The 20,923-nt window shown below is 43.4% G+C and overlaps 2 protein-coding genes across 10 annotated transcripts in view; one reads left to right on the forward strand and one right to left on the reverse strand.

Moving 5' to 3' along the window:
- LOC308331256 (partitioning defective 3 homolog B-like) overlaps positions 1-20,923 on the reverse strand; it is a 333,652-nt gene that overhangs the window by 169,507 nt on the left and 143,222 nt on the right. For 8 of the 9 annotated variants that reach the window (XR_013965561.1, XR_013965562.1, XR_013965564.1 and 5 more), the window contains 3 exons: positions 15,566-15,671; positions 14,287-14,438; positions 8,914-8,958 (listed from right to left, as the gene is read on the reverse strand). Coding sequence is in view for 2 of the 9 variants with exons in the window: in XM_080786585.1 (XP_080642711.1) it covers positions 8,914-8,958; positions 14,287-14,438; positions 15,566-15,671 (303 nt within the window). In the remaining 7 variants the exon portion in view is untranslated. The remainder of the gene's footprint in view (positions 1-8,913; positions 8,959-14,286; positions 14,439-15,565; positions 15,672-20,923) is intronic. The other variant, XR_013965563.1, reaches the window with a different exon arrangement.
- On the forward strand, positions 1,614-2,189 carry LOC308330348 (ferritin, heavy subunit-like; the record flags this gene model as incomplete). The annotated part of the gene is made up of 1 exon (XM_080785196.1): positions 1,614-2,189. One exon carries the CDS (start codon positions 1,614-1,616, stop codon positions 2,187-2,189), a length of 576 nt encoding a protein of 191 aa, XP_080641322.1.

The raw sequence follows: 20,923 nt of genomic DNA on the forward strand, positions 1-20,923 counted from the left end.
TGTTATGAACAACTTGGATCCTTTTTTTTGGGCGGGGGGGGGGGTGTCTATTATGGGTGTCGAGAGATGTTGGAAGGGGCAGATGTGCAGGTGGAAAATAACAGTGCAGACTAAAATAAGTGCACTGCTTCTCAATGAGAAACAGTTTACCCACTAAAGCACTATGTGGTGTTTTGTGATCTTGTAGATTTGCCATTATTGATATACATTAGATATCTGCCTCTGACATGCACAAACAGTTTACAATCAATTCACAATTAAGGCATTTAGCAGACTCTCTTAATCCAGAGCGATTTAGTAAGTTAGCCAAGAACCTAACATCTGTCTAACGGTAGAATATCTGTACAATGACACTATAGAAAGACACTATAGAATGCTATGTCTACAAAATGCTATCTAAATGACATAATGCTAGCCTTCGCATACGCCTGCAAGGTCATCAAGGCTAGCGCATGTGTTACGAAAAATCATGATGGAGGTGATTCACTATCATTTCACCACTGTGATCCAATGAGAGAATGCACTGTTTAAGAATGACTACTCGTCCTACATACAGTACTATAGTATAGACATTTGTAGAATTATGTAGGGCTACTAAGTCTGATCAAACAGGTAAGATATTATTCTCTTATTGGGGTCCCTAACACACAATATTTTAAGATGGGGGTCCCTGGTCAAATAAATATAAATGTGGGAGTAAGTAGGTCCGACAGGCTTATTGTCGGCATCAGCCAGAATCATTGACAGGATTTTCTGAGTCCAATGCATGGCTTTTGAAGATTACGTCATGTAGCAGCCAAGTCTATGGACTTGTTAATGTTTGTTTAGAGCGCTTATGACATAAATTGTTTGTGAGCCAAGTCCATGGACTTTAATGTTTGTTTAGGGCACAATGACGACGCAAGACATCATGTGGCCGATAAATATAAATAAAGTGGGCACCCCTCACTTCACACAAGTGTGATCTTTAAAACCACTGCCGTAGAGATGATCAAATGCAACTCGAGACGATATGCTACATTTCTTACTGTCTTGAAAAAAAGTTAGTTCAACATTTATTTTAGTCTCTCTGTGTCAAACGATCGGTATTGCCTGCATAATAGGGATGCTGCCATCCAGGTAGGATTCCAGCAATGTGTCTCTGAGCAAGTCTCTTAACCTCCCGAGCAGGCTACCCACTGCTCCTAGTTGTAATAGGATAGGTAAATGCAGAGGACAAATTTCACCTATGTGCATACATAATGTGACAAAACACCCCCCCAAATGATTAATATATTCTAAAATACGTAGTAAAAAACCGGTTTGTGTGTGTATGTGTGACGTCAGACCAGAGCTCTGCTCAGCCTGTATAAGGTGTTGCCCATGTTCAGATCAAGACTATAATCAGACTGTCGGCGCGCAGGGTTCATTGATTATTCTGAAATGCTTATCCTCTACCTTCCTGCCATCTGTATCACGTTTTGACAAATTGCATTGATCGCCAGACTATCAGCATCCAAACAAGAAGCCGGCATAAATTTGCAAATCACTCGTTTCCTCATCTACACCATTCAATCTCATTCAATTTATTTCTCTTCAGCCTTTGGAACAAGCCGGTAACTCGACAACAAACCATGAACCTGAACCTGAACGAGGCGTCCTCCCAGGTGCGACAGGAATACGACCGGGACTGCGAGGACGCGGTCAACCGCCAGATCAACCTGGAGCTCGAGGCGTCCTACGTCTACCTGTCCATGGCGTACTACTTCGACCGCGACGACGTGGCGCTGCCCAACTTCGCCCGCTTCTTCCGCGAGCAGTCGGGCGAGGAGCGCGAGCACGCCGAGAAGCTGATGAAGGTGCAGAACCAGCGGGGCGGGCGCATCCTCTTGCAGGACATCCGGAAGCCCGAGCGGGACGACTGGGGCAGCGGCCTGGAGGCGCTGGAGTGCGCCCTCCAGCTGGAGAAGAGCGTCAACCAGAGCCTGCTGTACGTGCACAGGATGGCCACCAAGCACAACGACGCGCACATGGCCGACTTCATCGAGACGCACTACCTCGGCGAGCAGGTGCGCTCCATCAAGGAGCTGGGGGACTGGGTGACCAACCTCCGGCGCATGGGAGCCCCGCAGAACTACATGGCCGAGTACCTGTTTGACCAGCACACCATGGGCCACAGGGACACGGCGGGCAACAAGGACGGTTTCTAGACGAGTACCTGTTTGACCAGCACACCATGGGCCACAGGGACACGGCGGGCAACAAGGACGGTTCCTAGACGAGTACCTGTTTGACCAGCACACCATGGGCCACAGGGACACGTCGGGCAACAAGGACGGTTTCTAGACGAGTACCTGTTTGACCAGCACACCATGGGCCACAGGGACACGTCGGGCAACAAGGACGGTTCCTAGACCAGTACCTGTTTGACCAGCACACCATGGGCCAAGTGAACACCATGCTCTATATTATATTCATGTGTCTCACTAGACGTGTCCAAATGAACCCTTATGGGCCTGTAACTCGGAGAGCGTACAAATTACAATTCCTTTTGTACAGTTAAATTAACTATAAAATACTGTTTCTGAAGAAACGGCACAGGCTAAAGTACTCAATTACATTACAGTAGCCAATACCTGCATCTTGTCCCACATGAGTCATGACATCACAGCATCTTGCGGACGGCACCTAACCCCCTCCCTCTCTGTCATGGGTTGACCCACATGAGTCATGACATCACACCTAACCCCCTCCCTCTCTGTCTTCCTATGGGTTGACCCACATGAGTCATGACATCACAGGGGGCACATTCTAAAATGGGACTAAGGAGGGTGAATAAAGAGTATAGAACTTTACCCACATGACGTCACAGCCCAGTAGCCAATGAAAACGGTATAAATGCCCTCCCTCAGTTTTCCAATTGGTTGGCCCACGTGACGTCACAGCCCAGACCACTGTGAATAAATATCACAACAATTGTGGACTTGCTTTTCGAGCCCATGATAAATACGGTGCATTTTACAGTGTAGATTTGGTCCCAGAGATTAAAAGGGACATCTATCAAACTGACACACACACACACACACACACACACACACTCCTTGTTATATGACTCATTACTTTGTTCAATAAAGATCTGTCATGATTCAAACCCAGAACGGATACAAGCGCAGGAAGATAAACGCAACAGAAAGTGTACTAGTTGTGTACTAAAAACTACAGTGAATAATAAAAAACACTCAAATACAACCCAAGTTAACACTTCTAAATCACGGGAACAAACTGAATAATCACTGACATACAGCATAAGCCATGAAGCAGCAATGAGACAGTCAGTCAGCACAGGTATTGTACCTATACTGTACTGCATAATCCCAGGGGATAATTAACTGGTTAGGCACGGCTGGGCTTCAAAGGTGAATCAACTGAGGAGCCAAGAGCACTGCGTGGGAAGACGCTAGCGTGGTAGGAGGGAGACGGGAGTGACAGAGGCTGTGACCGTGACAAGATCCTTCCTAGCTATCTGTAAGTCATTACCTGCACTCATGTGCAGAGAGGTAGTCATGTGACCTGTTGCTAGTGTCAATGTTTGCGGTGTTCTATGGCAGCAGTTGAAGTAAAACCTAATGAATGGAATTAAGGAACTCTTTGGATTCAGATTTCTTTTAAAGAGAAGATGGCATCTAATCTAGTTGATTAACTATCAATTATTCTCAATTGCCCCCCGGCTGGGGGTCCCCACCCCGGACGCCACTTTGAGAAGCACTGTCATAAGGAATGAACGTAGAAAAGGCACGGACAGTAATGGAAGAGGACTAAAGGAAGCAGACCATGGTAAACCAGTAAAAGAGTATTTGTTTTTTGTTTTCTTATATATTTTATGTAATTTTTGTTTTTGTGTTCCGTCATAGTTTTCTACAGTATATTTAGTTGATTTCGATTTCATTAAAAAGAACCCACTCTGAACTGAATCTGCACCTGGCTCGCTAATAACAAACTATCATTACACCTGGGTAAAACTGAATCCATTTTCTTTATGTGGGTGACAATGTGATCACAAGAAAAGAGGAAATGACCTACCTGGGTTGCTAATCTTACCTAGAACAACCGGGGTGCAGACGTTTATAACAAAAGTCCGACATGCGCAAATAACCCGTTGCTCCCGACATGCTTTGCATCTGCGACATGCCGCGTGCAGTTAGGGTTAGGTTAGTGTTTGGGTGTCGGACTAATGATGAAGGACTCTTAGTATGTCGGAACATATGCCTGCACCTGAACAACTGGCTGAGTGGCTTACTAACCACTCAGCTATGGTCATCCCTATGGCCCTATTATGCAATTAACTCCTTTGCTGCCCCTAGTGTTAGCATGCTGTTACTGCCCGATATGCCGCCGGTCCAGGCCCACTATATGGAGCTCGTTGTCCTTTCGGGTTAAACAGGAAGGTGGGGGCCTCCGGAAGGGGGAACAACACCAATGGCATTAGCCCACAGCCTTTAGCTAGCAGTACAACCAGCTACATTTGACAACCAGCACAAATTATTTTACGATCGCCGGGTGCGCGGCGGCGCACCATGGAAGGTAAACAGACGGATGGTGCATTCATATGGATTAAACGGTTGTCTACACTTATACACGTAGCTGGCATAAATAGGTCCCAATAGCCTAGCTACGTTTAGAAGCGTAGATGGGAATAAAATAATTATGCAGGCAATACCGATCGTTTGACACAGACTGTAAAATAAATGTTGATAACTAACATGCAGAATGGACAAGAGACACGACTGAGATGCACCATGATCATCCTGCATCATCATACAGCAGCCAATCAAATCATCACATTCCGTGCTACAAGCACGTGCTCAGACACACTTACACACACATGGTCCCCTCAAAAAGTAAATGAATAGTAATAAATAAATAACAATACTGTACTAATAAAACCCCAGGACAGAGTGCACTTAAAGTATATAGAACAGAGAAAATAAATGAGGTTTTCCGTTTCTCTTTGGCTTTTTATTAAGAAGAGGGTGTAAGGTCTCCTCTCTTTGTTGTGTCTTCAGAAGCATTGGATATCAGGATTAAAACTCTCTTTGTTGTGTCTTCAGAAGCATTGGATATCAGGATTAAAATTAAAAAACAGCAAAAGTAGAAGATCAACAACAAGCTCAAACACGCTTCACGGTTCTGATACTTTTGTGTGGCGATGTAGTATGATCAGGTATGTAGTATGATCAGGTATGTAGTATGATCAGGTATGTAGTATGATCAGGTATGTAGTATGATCAGGTATGTAGTATGATCAGGTATGTAGTATGATCAGGTATGTAGTATGATCAGGTATGTAGTATGATCAGGTATGTAGTATGATCAGGTATGTAGTATGATCAGGTATGTAGTATGATCAGGTATGTAGTATGATCAGGTATGTAGTATGATCAGGTATGTAGTATGATCAGGTATGTAGTATGATCAGGTATGTAGTATGATCAGGTATGTAGTATGATCAGGTATGTAGTATGATCAGGTATGTAGTATGATCAGGTATGTAGTATGATCAGGTATGTAGTATGATCAGGTATGTAGTATGATCAGGTATGTAGTATGATCAGGTATGTAGTATGATCAGGTATGTAGTATGATCAGGTATGTAGTATGATCAGGTATGTAGTATGATCAGGTATGTAGTATGATCAGGTATGTAGTATGATCAGGTATGTAGTATGATCAGGTATGTAGTATGATCAGGTATGTAGTATGATCAGGTATGTAGTATGATCAGGTATGTAGTATGATCAGGTATGTAGTATGATCAGGTATGTAGTATGATCAGGTATGTAGTATGATCAGGTATGTAGTATGATCAGGTATGTAGTATGATCAGGTATGTAGTATGATCAGGTATGTAGTATGATCAGGTATGTAGTATGATCAGGTATGTAGTATGATCAGGTATGTAGTATGATCAGGTATGTAGTATGATCAGGTATGTAGTATGATCAGGTATGTAGTATGATCAGGTATGTAGTATGATCAGGTATGTAGTATGATCAGGTATGTAGTATGATCAGGTATGTAGTATGATCAGGTATGTAGTATGATCAGGTATGTAGTATGATCAGGTATGTAGTATGATCAGGTATGTAGTATGATCAGGTATGTAGTATGATCAGGTATGTAGTATGATCAGGTATGTAGTATGATCAGGTATGTAGTATGATCAGGTATGTAGTATGATCAGGTATGTAGTATGATCAGGTATGTAGTATGATCAGGTATGTAGTATGATCAGGTATGTAGTATGATCAGGTATGTAGTATGATCAGGTATGTAGTATGATCAGGTATGTAGTATGATCAGGTATGTAGTATGATCAGGTATGTAGTATGATCAGGTATGTAGTATGATCAGGTATGTAGTATGATCAGGTATGTAGTATGATCAGGTATGTAGTATGATCAGGTATGTAGTATGATCAGGTATGTAGTATGATCAGGTAGTATGATCAGGTATGTAGTATGATCAGGTATGTAGTATGATCAGGTATGTAGTATGATCAGGTATGTAGTATGATCAGGTATGTAGTATGATCAGGTATGTAGTATGATCAGGTATGTAGTATGATCAGGTATGTAGTATGATCAGGTATGTAGTATGATCAGGTATGTAGTATGATCAGGTATGTAGTATGATCAGGTATGTAGTATGATCAGGTATGTAGTATGATCAGGTATGTAGTATGATCAGGTATGTAGTATGATCAGGTATGTAGTATGATCAGGTATGTAGTATGATCAGGTATGTAGTATGATCAGGTATGTAGTATGATCAGGTATGTAGTATGATCAGGTATGTAGTATGATCAGGTATGTAGTATGATCAGGTAGTATGATCAGGTATGTAGTATGATCAGGTATGTAGTATGATCAGGTATGTAGTATGATCAGGTATGTAGTATGATCAGGTATGTAGTATGATCAGGTATGTAGTATGATCAGGTATGTAGTATGATCAGGTATGTAGTATGATCAGGTATGTATGATCAGGTATGTAGTATGATCAGGTAGTATGATCAGGTATGTAGTATGATCAGGTAGTATGATCAGGTATGTAGTATGATCAGGTAGTATGATCAGGTATGTAGTATGATCAGGTAGTATGATCAGGTATGTAGTATGATCAGGTAGTATGATCAGGTATGTAGTATGATCAGGTATGTAGTATGATCAGGTATGTAGTATGATCAGGTATGTAGTATGATCAGGTATGTAGTATGATCAGGTATGTAGTATGATCAGGTATGGCGTTCATTTACAAAAGAAAATCACACCCGTGTGAAGTGAGAGGTGCTCATATCATACATCATCATCACATTCAGGCCAATCATAATTGGCCTTTTCTGTCCTCACTTTGCTCAAGGCCAATCACTTGTGGCGTACTAAATGTTCTGTCCTCACATTTTATCATCGATACGTAGCTTACATTGCTCAGCTCATCCAATCAAATCATCGCTATAGGGTGCTCAGTCAATCTAATCATCACTATGAGGTGCACACGCACACACAGGTTTTCCTCGTGCTAAATGCACGGGCCAGCCTGCAGTTCCAGCTGACCTCTACATCTCGGCGGCTTCAACGTTGGCCAGCCTTTCTGGGGACTTGGGTCACATGCTTATTGGTGTGACAAGTAGCAGTCAGGAATCAGTGCAGTACTGTACATCTGACACACACACACAGTCACACACACACACACACACACACACACACGTCGTAGATGGACATGAACAACGGAATGGACAGCATAGACACGCATGCACATGAGTTGAAGTGATTGGCCGTTGCTTTGGTAGACGACCTGTGGCATTGGTCAGAGAGAGAGAGAGTGTGAGTCTCTCCCTCCCCCCCCCCCCCCCCCCCCCCTCCCCACACACACACACACACACACACACACACACACACTGGTAGTACTAGTGGAGTAGAAGTAAAAGTAGTCTACTGGAAATTAAGTTAAAAAAAACAACCTCAAAACTGTACTAAAGTTCAGTACTTAAGTAAATGCACTTAGTTACGTTGTATGTACTGGTATATACAGTACATAAAGTTAAATGAGTCTTCCACAATAACATTGTCCTCTCTCACTGGAGGACAGACATTAGACTTCATCTGTATATTGGTCGTGAACGCCAACTTGTTGGCGATTGATTACAATTACAATTTACAGGTGCTCTTAAACTTACAGTAAGCAAGAACAACAACATAATATGTTGAATGTGTGTCACGTGCGTGATTGATGGGTTCATTTGTCACAGCGAGACCAAGGTGTGTGCGTACTGTATGTGTGTGTGTGTGTGAGACCAAGGTGTGTGCGTACTGTATGTGTGTGTGTGTGTGAGACCAAGGTGTGTGCGTACTGTATGTGTGTGTGTGTGTGAGACCAAGGTGTGTGCGTACTGTATGTGTGTGTGTGTGTGAGACCAAGGTGTGTGCGTACTGTATGTGTGTGTGTGTGTGAGACCAAGGTGTGTGCGTACTGTATGTGTGTGTGTGTGTGAGACCAAGGTGTGTGCGTACTGTATGTGTGTGTGTGTGAGACCAAGGTGTGTGCGTACTGTATGTGTGTGTGTGTGAGACCAAGGTGTGTGCGTACTGTATGTGTGTGTGTGTGAGACCAAGGTGTGTGCGTACTGTATGTGTGTGTGTGTGAGACCAAGGTGTGTGCGTACTGTATGTGTGTGTGTGTGAGACCAAGGTGTGTGCGTACTGTATGTGTGTGTGTGTGAGACCAAGGTGTGTGCGTACTGTATGTGTGTGTGTGTGTGAGACCAAGGTGTGTGCGTACTGTATGTGTGTGTGTGTGAGACCAAGGTGTGTGCGTGTGTTCCTCACCTGTACTGTTTCACAGAGAGACCAAGGTGTGTGTGTGTGTGTTCCTCACCTGTATTGTTTCCTGCCAGGGATCCCACGTTGCTCTCATCTGCCACTGAAACAAGAGAAACACATTTTAACGTACTGGATCACACAAACAGAGATGCACACACCCACAACTTTGTCCTGTAAATGTATGAATTATTGTACAATGGACAACAGTACTGCACAAGCTCCTATTAATAGAGTACTCAGTCAGTCAAAACATACAGTATAAACACATATTGGTTTATTTTACATTGTAACTGCAATTTAGTATTACGGAAACCAACTGCAAAGGATTAGGGGTTAGAATCTAGTCAGACATGTTTCTCCTGCAAGTGATTTAATTTGTGATACAGCAGCTCTGTCCATGAGGCAGAGAAAGAGAGAGTGACAGAGTGAGAGAGTGAGAGACAGACAGACAGACAGACAGTCATGGCTCCAAAGTCTAATCAACGGCTTAACGAGGAGGTGCAGATTGCTTTGCTTTGTACTTTGTTTTGGCACGTTCAGCCATGAAAATGAAATGCATTCCATCCCATGAATGCATAATGATAGCTAATGACAGTATCAGTATGCTAAAGCTGACCACCTGACATCAGCGCTTTTTCTTTTAATGGCTCAAACATGACTAAATGTCATGTCAGTTTCAGGACATCATCATCAAATCTCCCCATTATGCAAGTATGATTTGATATACATTGAGGTATAAGTAATCAATAAATATTAATTATTTATTCTACTTAATAAAAAAATACATGGGGGCAAGAAGAGGGTTGGGTAGCCCTGTTCTCCTGAACATCCAAACCATTCAATTAACTTTTGTTAAACCTGTTTAAGCACAATGAAATCCTAGCCTGCGAGTATAGTGAAGCGACCAAAAAGAATACATCTGTGAATCAGCCTTCCTTGCATCCCCCTCCACCCAGTCCTTCTCTCTCTCTTCAGACTCAATCTCTCCCTCTCCCCACCCAACCCCTCTTTCTCCCCCACCATTCACTCCCTTCCTTTCCCCTCCCTCGCTCTGCCATTTACATATTTGTTTTATCCATCTCTTTCAGTCTGACTCTGACCAAGGAAGGGGTCCTTCCCTCCCTCTCTTCTGTCCCCCCTCAACCCTTTCCCTCTCTGCGTCCTCCTCTGATCTCCTCCCAGTGCCCGCAGACCAGGCCTCAGCTAACTGGGAACACATTGGCTGGTATGACTATGCCAAAACCCATGCACATACTGTATGCAGGCACACACACACACACACACACACACACGCGCACACACACACACACACACACACACACACACACACACACACACACACACTACACAATAGGATTGGTTCTTGTTAGTCAACTATTTATTGTGTGAAGCCATGTTATTGCTGGGGTTCTGCGGTTTGCGTGTGTGTGCGCCTAGCAGCATCTGTCTGTGGCTAACCGACATGGCTACTTCAGAAGCCTAGAACGTGTGTCTGTGTGTGCGCGTCCACTTCAGCAGAGTTGGAACTGCCACGTGTGTGAGGCACTGCCCACGAAGACGAAGAGGCCATTAGGAAACTTCCCATTGTGTCTCTTCTGTGTAATGAAGTGAAACAACACACCCGTACAGTGTATGCATGCATGGACACAGGCTTACAGAGTCGTCATGTGACACTCACACATGCCGCACATGCACACACTCGCATGTTCAGCACGCATCTTGTACTGCTTGAGAGGACTTTTGACTGATTTCCAGTGACTAAATTCATTACTAATTTAACCCAAACCTTTACCACCACCCATTCCTAATTATACGCCAAAAACTTAAACCCATGTCCCGAAACTACATTGTAAATGTCCCACACACACACACACACACACACACACACACACACACACACACAAATCCCCCAGAACCTGAATGAAGCTGAACAAATGGATCAATAGATGTCCCTGGGCTGATGGATTACCATTACAAAAGCCATTTCCTTTATCAAAGACATTGTGTCTGCTCCGTGCCCCGTTATTATTCTCATTCATTTGGAAACGTTACTTCGGCCATGAGAACAAGAAGAGAGGGACCGAGGGAACGAGTGATGGAGAAGAAGAAAGGAGAGAGAGAGAAACAGACATGGAGAGATAGAGAGAGAGAAACAGACAGTGAGAGACAGGCAAAGCTATAGAGACATGAAGTGAACAAAGGGAAAAGCAGTGGGGGTACCTCAAAATGACGAGCTCTTAAATATTTCATGGGGTCAGGGACAGAAAATGAAATCAGAGAGCAAATTAAAGAAAGACAATGTAATCATAAAACTGACCCATGGCATGAAAAGCTACTGAAACCTGTAATGCAGTACTACTAATATCACACACGGACACACATGGGTGACACTGGGTCAGAAAATTGTTAACCCATGAAAAATGACAGGCCACAGCCACCACACATACAGGATACCACACGCACGCACGGACATTTTCTGGGGCAAACGGTTATTAGCATTCAACTTCAGCCAACATATGGCTCTCACACACAGTTTTCAACATTTTTCATATCAAGGTTGAAGGTATTTATTCTGCATTTGAGCCATGGACCACCATTTAGCCCCTCAGACCCAAAGCTTAGAATATGTGTCTACAATTCCATGCTGTATTGATGTTGGTGGTACCGTCCATAGGAGAGATAACGTGAGCAAACGTTGATCAAAGTAACAATTATTTTACATTCTCTAATTGTGTAGACTTCTTGTAAATTAAGTAATGCACACAATAATGTAACTCTTGACAGCGTAAAATGAAACCAAATGGACCCGTTTCATTTTACGCTCTCAAGAGTTAAAGATCTAATAAGTGTCCATTTGGTTACCATGAACTCTGGGACTCATAGACCACTGGTGGTCCCCTGAGCACTGAGCTACAGACAGAACTCTGGGACTCATAGACCACTGGTGGTCCCCTGAGCACTGAGCTACAGACAGAACTCTGGGACTCATAGACCACTGGTGGTCCCCGGAGCACTGAGCTACAGACAGAACTCTGGGACTCATAGACCACTGGTGGTCTCCTGAGCACTGAGCTACAGACAGAACTCTGGGACTCATAGACCACTGGTGGTCCCCGGAGCACTGAGCTACAGACAGAACTCTGGGACTCATAGACCACTGGTGGTCCCCTGAGCACTGAGCTACAGACAGAACTCTGGGACTCATAGACCACTGGTGGTCCCCTGAGCACTGAGCTACAGACAGAACTCTGGGACTCATAGACCACTGGTGGTCTCCTGAGCACTGAGCTACAGACAGAACTCTGGGACTCATAGACCACTGGTGGTCCCCTGAGCACTGAGCTACAGACAGAACTCTGGGACTCATAGACCACTGGTGGTCCCCTGAGCACTGAGCTACAGACAGAACTCTGGGACTCATAGACCACTGGTGGTCCCCTGAGCACTGAGCTATACAGACATGCTGAGTGGGACAGTTGGTGCTCAATGAGAGAGAGGTGACTTTGCGTAGCGAAGGGTTGACAAAAAACCTACGACCACAATATTTGTTGAACTGTTGGGTGGGACTGTTGGTCACACAGACTTGTTTCTCTACGACGCCCACATGACTAGAGCGCCAGACTTTCAAGAATGGGACTAAATTTATTCCGCTTGTTTCAGAGGCTGAAAGAATATAAAACCCCAACTGTATTTCCATCCGTCTGGAAATGGCATGGTATTTGATCCTTGTATAGCACACACTGCAATTAACCATTTTGGTTTATTTAGTCTTGGTACAGTCAACCGATACACACAGACATACTGTACAGACAGGGAGGCCGAGCGAACGCGCGCGTTTATGAAGTATAAAATAGGGCACACTTTATTCAGACTAATTGATTTAATTGATAAGAAAATATTTGAATATTTTCATGTCAATGTCACAAGCTCAAAACGCGGCGACACGTTTCTTTTGAGCTTTTCGATCTCCTACTTTTGTATTTTATTTTTCATTTTTTATCTGATACCTTTAAGACTACAATAATTTAACATTTCTAGTCTGTTCTGGAAACACTGGTTCTGCCTAAAGAATGTCGCGGGTGTCAAACCATGCAGAGACCATCTGCTTGTGGATGATTTGAACAATGTGCCAAAGCGGATGACATCACCATAGAATTTGGAGTACCGTCATGCAACTTCTAAGAACATTTTTCTTTCATCCATGCTCAGGGTTACCACTCCTTTTTACCAATTTAATTCCTCTTTCTTATAATTTCTTATAATGAGAGTTTCTTATAATGTTTTGCCAAATGTCCATGTCTGCTATAATAATGGCTACAACTTGAAGAATAACAAATTAAACTAGTAGTAAAACGATCCAACCGTAGGATTTGCTTGTTGTGAGTTTGTAGAACGGCTATTTATATAAGAATAAACACTTTTAAGAATTTTCTCCTAATAAAGACCCAAGGCCCAACATGTGGTGAAATGACTGCAATTGGTGGGAAAGTGGGAAAAGAAAATGAAATCACACATCAGCAGGAATCTGTCTCTGGCTGGCTGCTGCAATCATATTTCAAAATGAATAATAATAAATATCACCTGTCATGACCTAAAATGATATTCCAAAACTTTATACACTAGAGAGATTTCATGATTTTACAAAACTTTCCCAGGCCGGCTAAATACAATTTAAAACAACACGTTATGCATGGATTTGTCTATGAGCACATGCATGTGAACGATAGAGAGAGTGCTGAGGTCCACGTGTGTGTGTGTGTGTGTGTGTGTGTGTGTGTGTGTGTGTGTGTGTGTGTACTGTGTAGGATAGAATATAGACGTTTAAGATTGAAGTCAAGTCAAACCCCGGAATTCATGCAATGACGTGAATGCCCATGAGTAGAGAGACCACACAGCCTATGTGGTGCATTTTCCTAAAGTAGGAATGACGGACAAATAAATACCGTCGCTGTTGTCGGGTAGAAACCTCTTATCTCCATATTTACACTGTAAGTGTTTTTTGTAAATTAACGTTCTACCTGATCATACCACAGCGTCACACAAAGCCATCAAAAGTAGCAGATGTGCAAGCTTGCACATCTGTTACTCATAGGCTCATAAGACAATTCTCCGTCTTAGATGTAGGTACGGTATACAGTGCGTGCGTGTGTGTGTGTGTGTGTGTGTGTGTGTGTGTGTTTGTGTGTGTGTGTGTGTGTGTGTGTGTGTGTGTGTGTGTGTGTGTGTGTGTGTGTGTGTGTGTGTGTGTGTGTGTGTGTGTGTGTGTGTGTGTGTGTGTGTGTGTGTGTTTGTGTGCACGTGGCCGTACAATACACAAGTCAGAGGCCTGAGGCTTTGAGCAACATGCTAGCAGCGCAAGTGTGTGGGTAATGGTATAGGAGAGAAGCCATGCAGCCGGGCGGTACCACATGTAGAAAGGTCTCCCTACCAGTGTGCTGCTGGCTCGGTGTCGTACCCAGGTCCATGCTCTTGGAGGCCTTGGAGTGCTGGTACTGCCTCTGGCTCTGGTTCTGATGGTTCTGACTCTGTCTCACTGGATGTGGACTGAGTTCAACCGGGCTCGGGGTCAGCGAGGTCTCCCTGGGAAAGCAACGATCACAACATCGCATTAGACCAGTGGTTCCCACATGTTTCCACACCAAGGGCCCCCAAAATGACACTAATTACGGACACCCATTGAATGGCATTTCTATCTCTGAGACCCCAATTTACATTGTAAAATCAATGTTAATTTAACTCTGAGTGTACAAATGGAACCAAATTAGTTTTTTTACTTGAAATGTGAGTACTTTTGCCACCCCTGCCATTAGAAGATGTTTTTTGTCACCGTATGGAATGTACAACAACACTTGTTGAACACATTTGTATTCATTTGTATTCAAGTACACTAGAGTATCATCGCTGTCAGGCAGATTTTCTTTTCGTGCCGTTATTATGTTAAAGTCCCGGCCCTAATATATATATATATATACAGTATATAATGGCATGCCCATAATAGGGACACCAGGTTCAAAGTGGTTAACCCATTCTGACCTGAGATCAGATTCATACGAGGTTTCCACTGGACACACACTGGTCTGATTAACCCATTCTGACCTGAGATCAGATTCTAAAAATGTCAGTCGTTCTTCGAATTTTTCAAAAATAGCAGACCTACAAGCTCGTATCGCGCCACTCGGTGGCGCGATACGAGCTTGTAGATCTGCTATTTTTCAATAGCTAAAGCATAACATGATGCTGAACACCAAAACGGGTGCCCGGTCAGAATGGGTTAAGTCTGTCTGCGGGTTTTATAAATATGTAATCAATGCAAAGTATTAACAAGAGCTTTTTACTCAATAATAAGTACATTGGATCCATGGGAACAGAGGCTCATCTTTTCATTTTGGTTTTTCGACCGACAGTGACGATTATCGCTGTTGTCGGGCAGAAACATCTTATCTCAATCTTTTTAACTTTTTGTGTTTTTCCCGTAAATAAATGCCTTAATTGATAAAAGAACGGGACATGATGAGAAACTGCAGATATGGACATGGATATGTTGTCAGTGTGGCAATTCATACAATAGGCTCTCAAATGTATAGCATTATTACGCATATACGCTCGCGCGCACACACACACACACACACACACACACACACACACACACACACTCACTCACTCACACAGACATGTGCACACACACATGCACACGCACACATACACACCTGTGCTGTAGGTAGTGCTGATTGGAGCTGTTGAAGTCTGCTTCATGTCGAGACAGTTCTTCATCATCCTCTTCCTCGTCCATGTGATTATAACTTCCATTGGTCACTAGGTAGAGAGAGAGAAAATACAATCAGATCTGAAATAATGTAAGCAATCTAGATACTGCAGTGTAGTGGGACAGGGGCCAGGCTGGTATGTTGGACATTACATGACCTATTCAATGATATCGGAATTGGCATCCCGGGTTTTTAAACCACATCCAACTTGACATCTCTAATGTGGGCAGTTAATAGAAACTTTACTCACTTACTTTTAAAGGGATTAGAGCAATTTGCACTTTTCCACATCAGACCCTCAAACCACAGGCTGTACTAATTATAGATGTGCATGTGTTCAGAAACGGTTCTATTTCACTCTATCGATCTACAGTAAATCTCCCTCCCTTACTCTGTAAAGCACTCACTGATGGTGGGGAAGAGGGTCAAACAGGTTGAGTTAATGGAGGACAAGCTTTGTGGTGAAGATGATGAAGAGGTGATGCTGGAAGGACAGTGAACCAGAGATATAGACAGACAGGGAGAGCGATAACACGGCTGTCGGCTGGAAACTCACGCAAAACGTTACTTTTCAGGAAATTGAAAAATGAGCCTGTGTTCCATTGGAAACAACGTAGTTATTATTTAGCTACAAGCCCTTGTTTTTACAGGGATTCTCCCAGACAGAGACGATTAACCCATTTTGACCTGAGATCAGATTAAAAAAATGTCTTCTACATCCTGACAGTTTTCTGAAAAACAGTCAGGAAACATGTCAGTCGTTCTTCGATTTAAAAAAAATAGCAGACCTACAAGCTCGTAGCGCACCACTCGGTGGCGCGCTATGAGCTTGTAGATCTGCTATTTTTCAATAGCTAAATCATAAAATAATGCTAACACCAAAAGGGGTTAAGCTTTTTTTACAAGGATTTTCCCAGACAGAGACGATTACATGAAAGAGAGAAAATGTATAAAAATGAGAAATATCTGTTGACAGAAACAAACAGCAAAAGAGAGAGAAGAAATTAAAGTGGATGAAAACAGAAAAGGCAGGAGTGAAAGCAGCGGGGCAGAATGAACAGCCGTCAAATAGCTTTCAATTATAAAAAACACAACGCAATCAGTTATTTTCCAACAGGCCAACATTATTGCATGGTGAATAATAAATAATATTTTTCTATGTACATTACAGATGTAATGTAAAGCAGAAACTCCCACAGTATCTCCCGGGGAACGGGATCCATTACAGATGTAATGTAAAGCAGAACCTCCCACAGTATCTCCCGGGGAACGGGATCCACGGAATCTGCATTGCTCCTTTGGAATCGGGAGAGCGAGATCAAAACGGCGACAGACATTGTCTCGGCCGGACCCGATAGTGGAACCAGCACCTTGGTGGCTCACATGGAATCTCTGAGTACATGGTGACGCCCTCAGTCACTGCGTTTTACTGAGTTTTATATAGCTTTACTGAGGTTAGGGTAAGGTTATCCCGATACGATCACGTGATCGGAAATCGTGGGCTGATCAAGTCATTATCAAGTGATCGGATCGGGAGCAAAATAACGTGATCGGGACATCCCTAGTATCAATATTATATCCATATTAGACTGGATATCGTCTGTGATTGTGGATATTGTAATTTAGTGATATGTATATATCGGATCGGAAAATAATTGGTATCGGCAGATACTCAAAATCAAATGCACGGAATCTGATCGGGAGCCAAAAAACATGATTGGGACATCCCTAGTTTAGGTATATTTTTACTGAGGTTAGGTTTAGGGTTAGGTTTAGGCTGTCAATCACAGCGACTGGCCAATCACAGCGCACCGTTTACTCAAACCCGCTGAAGATTCCATGCTCGCACCTTGGTGAAAACCTGTGGTGGTGTAAGTGGCCGATGTGAAAATCTGGGACAGAGATTAGCTGTACACGGACAGACATACGGACAGGGGCGTTGTGGTATACATTTTTTAAAGAAATTGAGTCATAATGTAGAATTGTAGATCATGGACGGACGGATGGACAGACTCGGCCATGCCTTCATCCTGCCGGAGACAATAACTCAGCCATGACCTTAAGAGACCTGAACCTAACCACAGACGAAAGTGAGGACAAATCTATAATGAAACACTGGCAGGCTGAGTCAACATGGTGTGCATTTTGATGGGTACAATATGCCGCATATTGTCTAGCGTCTAGCTTCTGAACAATTACACGCATAATGCGTGTAATTTTTCAGAAGCTAGACGCTAACCGTGCCTTCCATAGGCTATATACGAACCCCTGTAAGAAAGTTGTGACAGCATAGCATGACTGGAAATCAATGATGACTACCTCAAACATGCACACGCCTAATCACACACACACACACACACACACACACACACACACCGTGTTTAACATGCATACACCTCTTATAGCCGCCATAAAATGCAACCCACTAGGATTATTGCATGACATCTTCCACTGTGCTTCTGTCTATTTACATGCACTTCCAATCATCGTAAATATGTGCGCGTGCACACACATGCGCGAGCGTGCATTTTGTAGGGCGTGTCTGTGTGTGACTCCCAGTGAAGATAAAGAGAAGATGTTAGAAAAAGGAAAACAACATATAGGTCTATAAGGTACGTTTCCTCCTCTGAATATATCAGCTCTGCTCATCTCTCTCTCTCTCTCTCTTCTCTCCATCTCCACTAATCTAGCTTCCGTCTCCATTTTTCTTATGCTCTCCTTGGTGCAATCTAATATGTTGCCTGTCATTTATCATTCCCCTCACATCTCCCATGAATCATTTTTTCCACACACACTTTTCATCATGTTTGTGTATCTATTTTTCTCTCCTTTACTTATTCACCCCACCTCGTCTGTACGGACCTTAATCAACACAGCTGTCACAAATACATCCTTATTTATTTATATCCTCCCATGCGCGCGCAGCGCCACACACACACACACACACACACACACACACACACACACACACACACACACACACACACACACCTCAGGTTAAGGCAGCCATCTGTCGTGGATGATAGATAAATAGCAGTTTTGGTCTGAAAGGAGTTTTCAAAACTTTTGCTTGTCACAGACATGCAGTCAAGTACAGCTGGTGACATCTGTTGACGTTTGGATTGAGTTAGCTCGGGTGCACCATACTCTAAGGGGTGCACAGTGCAGAAACGCTGCATTTCCTGTGTCACATATTAGGCAAACCTGCAATGTATAATTGGTCTGCGTTATTAGTTTAGCTTTATTTTCAAAAAAGTAGCTTTTTAATCACCCCAATCATCCCAATTAGATCACGCTTCTTGATAGGAGAATATGCCGTGTTTTAAATAAAATGTAATTTACAGAATAAATACATTTGAGTCATAGTGTAGATCAGTGTTGTCAAACCTTTGCGGCTCAAGGCTGTTGCATGACAAAGAATAAAAATGGGTAATTGATCTCTCTGTACATTTTATCTCTCTGCATATCATCACTGCTGTACAGAAACATTTTATCTATCTCCATAGTTCATCCTTTTATATAATGTTTTTGTTATAACCGTTAGGAAGCAGCAGTGGTGTAAAGTTATTATTTTATTATTATACAAAACCAGTAACCAGTAACCACTTCAGCCATATACACATTTCGGCCAGATGTGATGCATTGTGAGCTTGTAGATCTACCAGACATAGTTGTATGCATTTGAAAACTTCAAATGAGACATTCTGTATAATGTGTATGTACATCCTACTTTTGGTACTTAAAGTACATTTTCATACTGGCGGTGGCAACAGTGAATATCTCAGAGGCAGATTTGTCACACACGTTACCGCAGTGAAATTTGTTCTCCTCATTTGACCCATCTCTTGGAGCGGTGAGCCACAGCCGTGCCACGCTCGGGAAAACACGTTGTTTACTTGAAAATACAGAGGAACCTTAATGATATCAAAATCTGCCTCCGTCTCATCAATGGCGCGCTCATATTTTTGGCTAGTAAGACCCCCCTGAGAGGATTTGGGGGGGTTGTACACAAACACAGCACATTGACTAAAACACACGGGCTGTTCTGTTTGTTTTCACTGTTTCACCATTACATGCTGAGCAAGTCTCCAATGGTACAGGGGGAGAGAGAGAGAGAGGGTTGAGGGATGAGAGAAATGTATAGAGCGAAAAACACACTATATTTATAACAGACAGAAAAAAGAAGAAAACAATTTATCTGCATATTCATGTGTCGAAAACATCGACTCAATTTATTTCTGTGGAAAGGGAAAAATAATTATACTAAAAACACCCGTGTGAGATGAAACAGATTCGCTCATTTTAATGTTGACCTCGATGCCATAGAAAGCCAATTCAGCATGTGGAATAGTTCATTAGGGGAGGGAAATGGTAAGCAGGAAAACACACAAACACACACACACGCGAGCGCGCTCACTCATGACGCACACACGCGGGAGCGTGCATGCAAATGTGGAGCCAGTTGGGGTGAGTTTGAACAGCTCTGTGTGTTCAAGGTCAGGACTGTGTTTACCAGCCTCAATGGGACCAAACAAACAAACAAGCGGCAAACTACTGTTTAATGCTGGCCAACAAAACCCACCAACCAACTCTACTACACGCGTACCTGTGCGCGCGCGCATACACACACACACACACACACACACACACCAGAGCATGTGAGCGGAGCACCCTGTGGTGCCTCTCAAGCAGGCCCGGCACCACAGGGGGGTAAAGGGGATGTTTGCACCCTTAAATCAACCTCTTTGCCTTTGTGCCCCCTCAAAAATCTCAATGCCCTCTCAGTCATTTCATCCTGGCGCCGGGCCTGCTCTCAGACTCAAGCCCAGCCCCATATGCGTAATCTGCTTCACGGACTGTCCATGAGAACAGACATACAAATCACCAATGCACCGCTCATGGCATGTCGACAGTTTACATATCTGTCCTTTTGGATTTGGACACATGACGATGGGCTACAACAGAGCATGTGAGCGCGAGCGTGAGCGGAGCGGGTGGATTTTGAAGTGAGCGCGGAGCGAGCGTAGAGCGGCGTGGGGGGAGATGAACGTGAGCGCGGAGCGAGCGTAACAAAAGCCGCCGAGAGCGAAGAGCGGAATTATCGGCCGCTCCGCTCCGCTCACATGCTCTGACACACACACACACACACACACACACACACCCTCCGCCAACCTGGGGAGAGCAACGGACTTAACTCATGCTCCCTTCATGCCTGAGTGTCCAAGTTGCTCCTTTACACACACACACTTGATTTCGCAGACTGAAACTATGACGAAAAATGTCTATCGACTACCTATTTTC

This window comes from Protomyctophum bolini, assembly GCF_963924005.1.
Source record: "Protomyctophum bolini genome assembly, chromosome: 16".
Classification (NCBI taxonomy): domain Eukaryota; kingdom Metazoa; phylum Chordata; class Actinopteri; order Myctophiformes; family Myctophidae; genus Protomyctophum; species Protomyctophum bolini.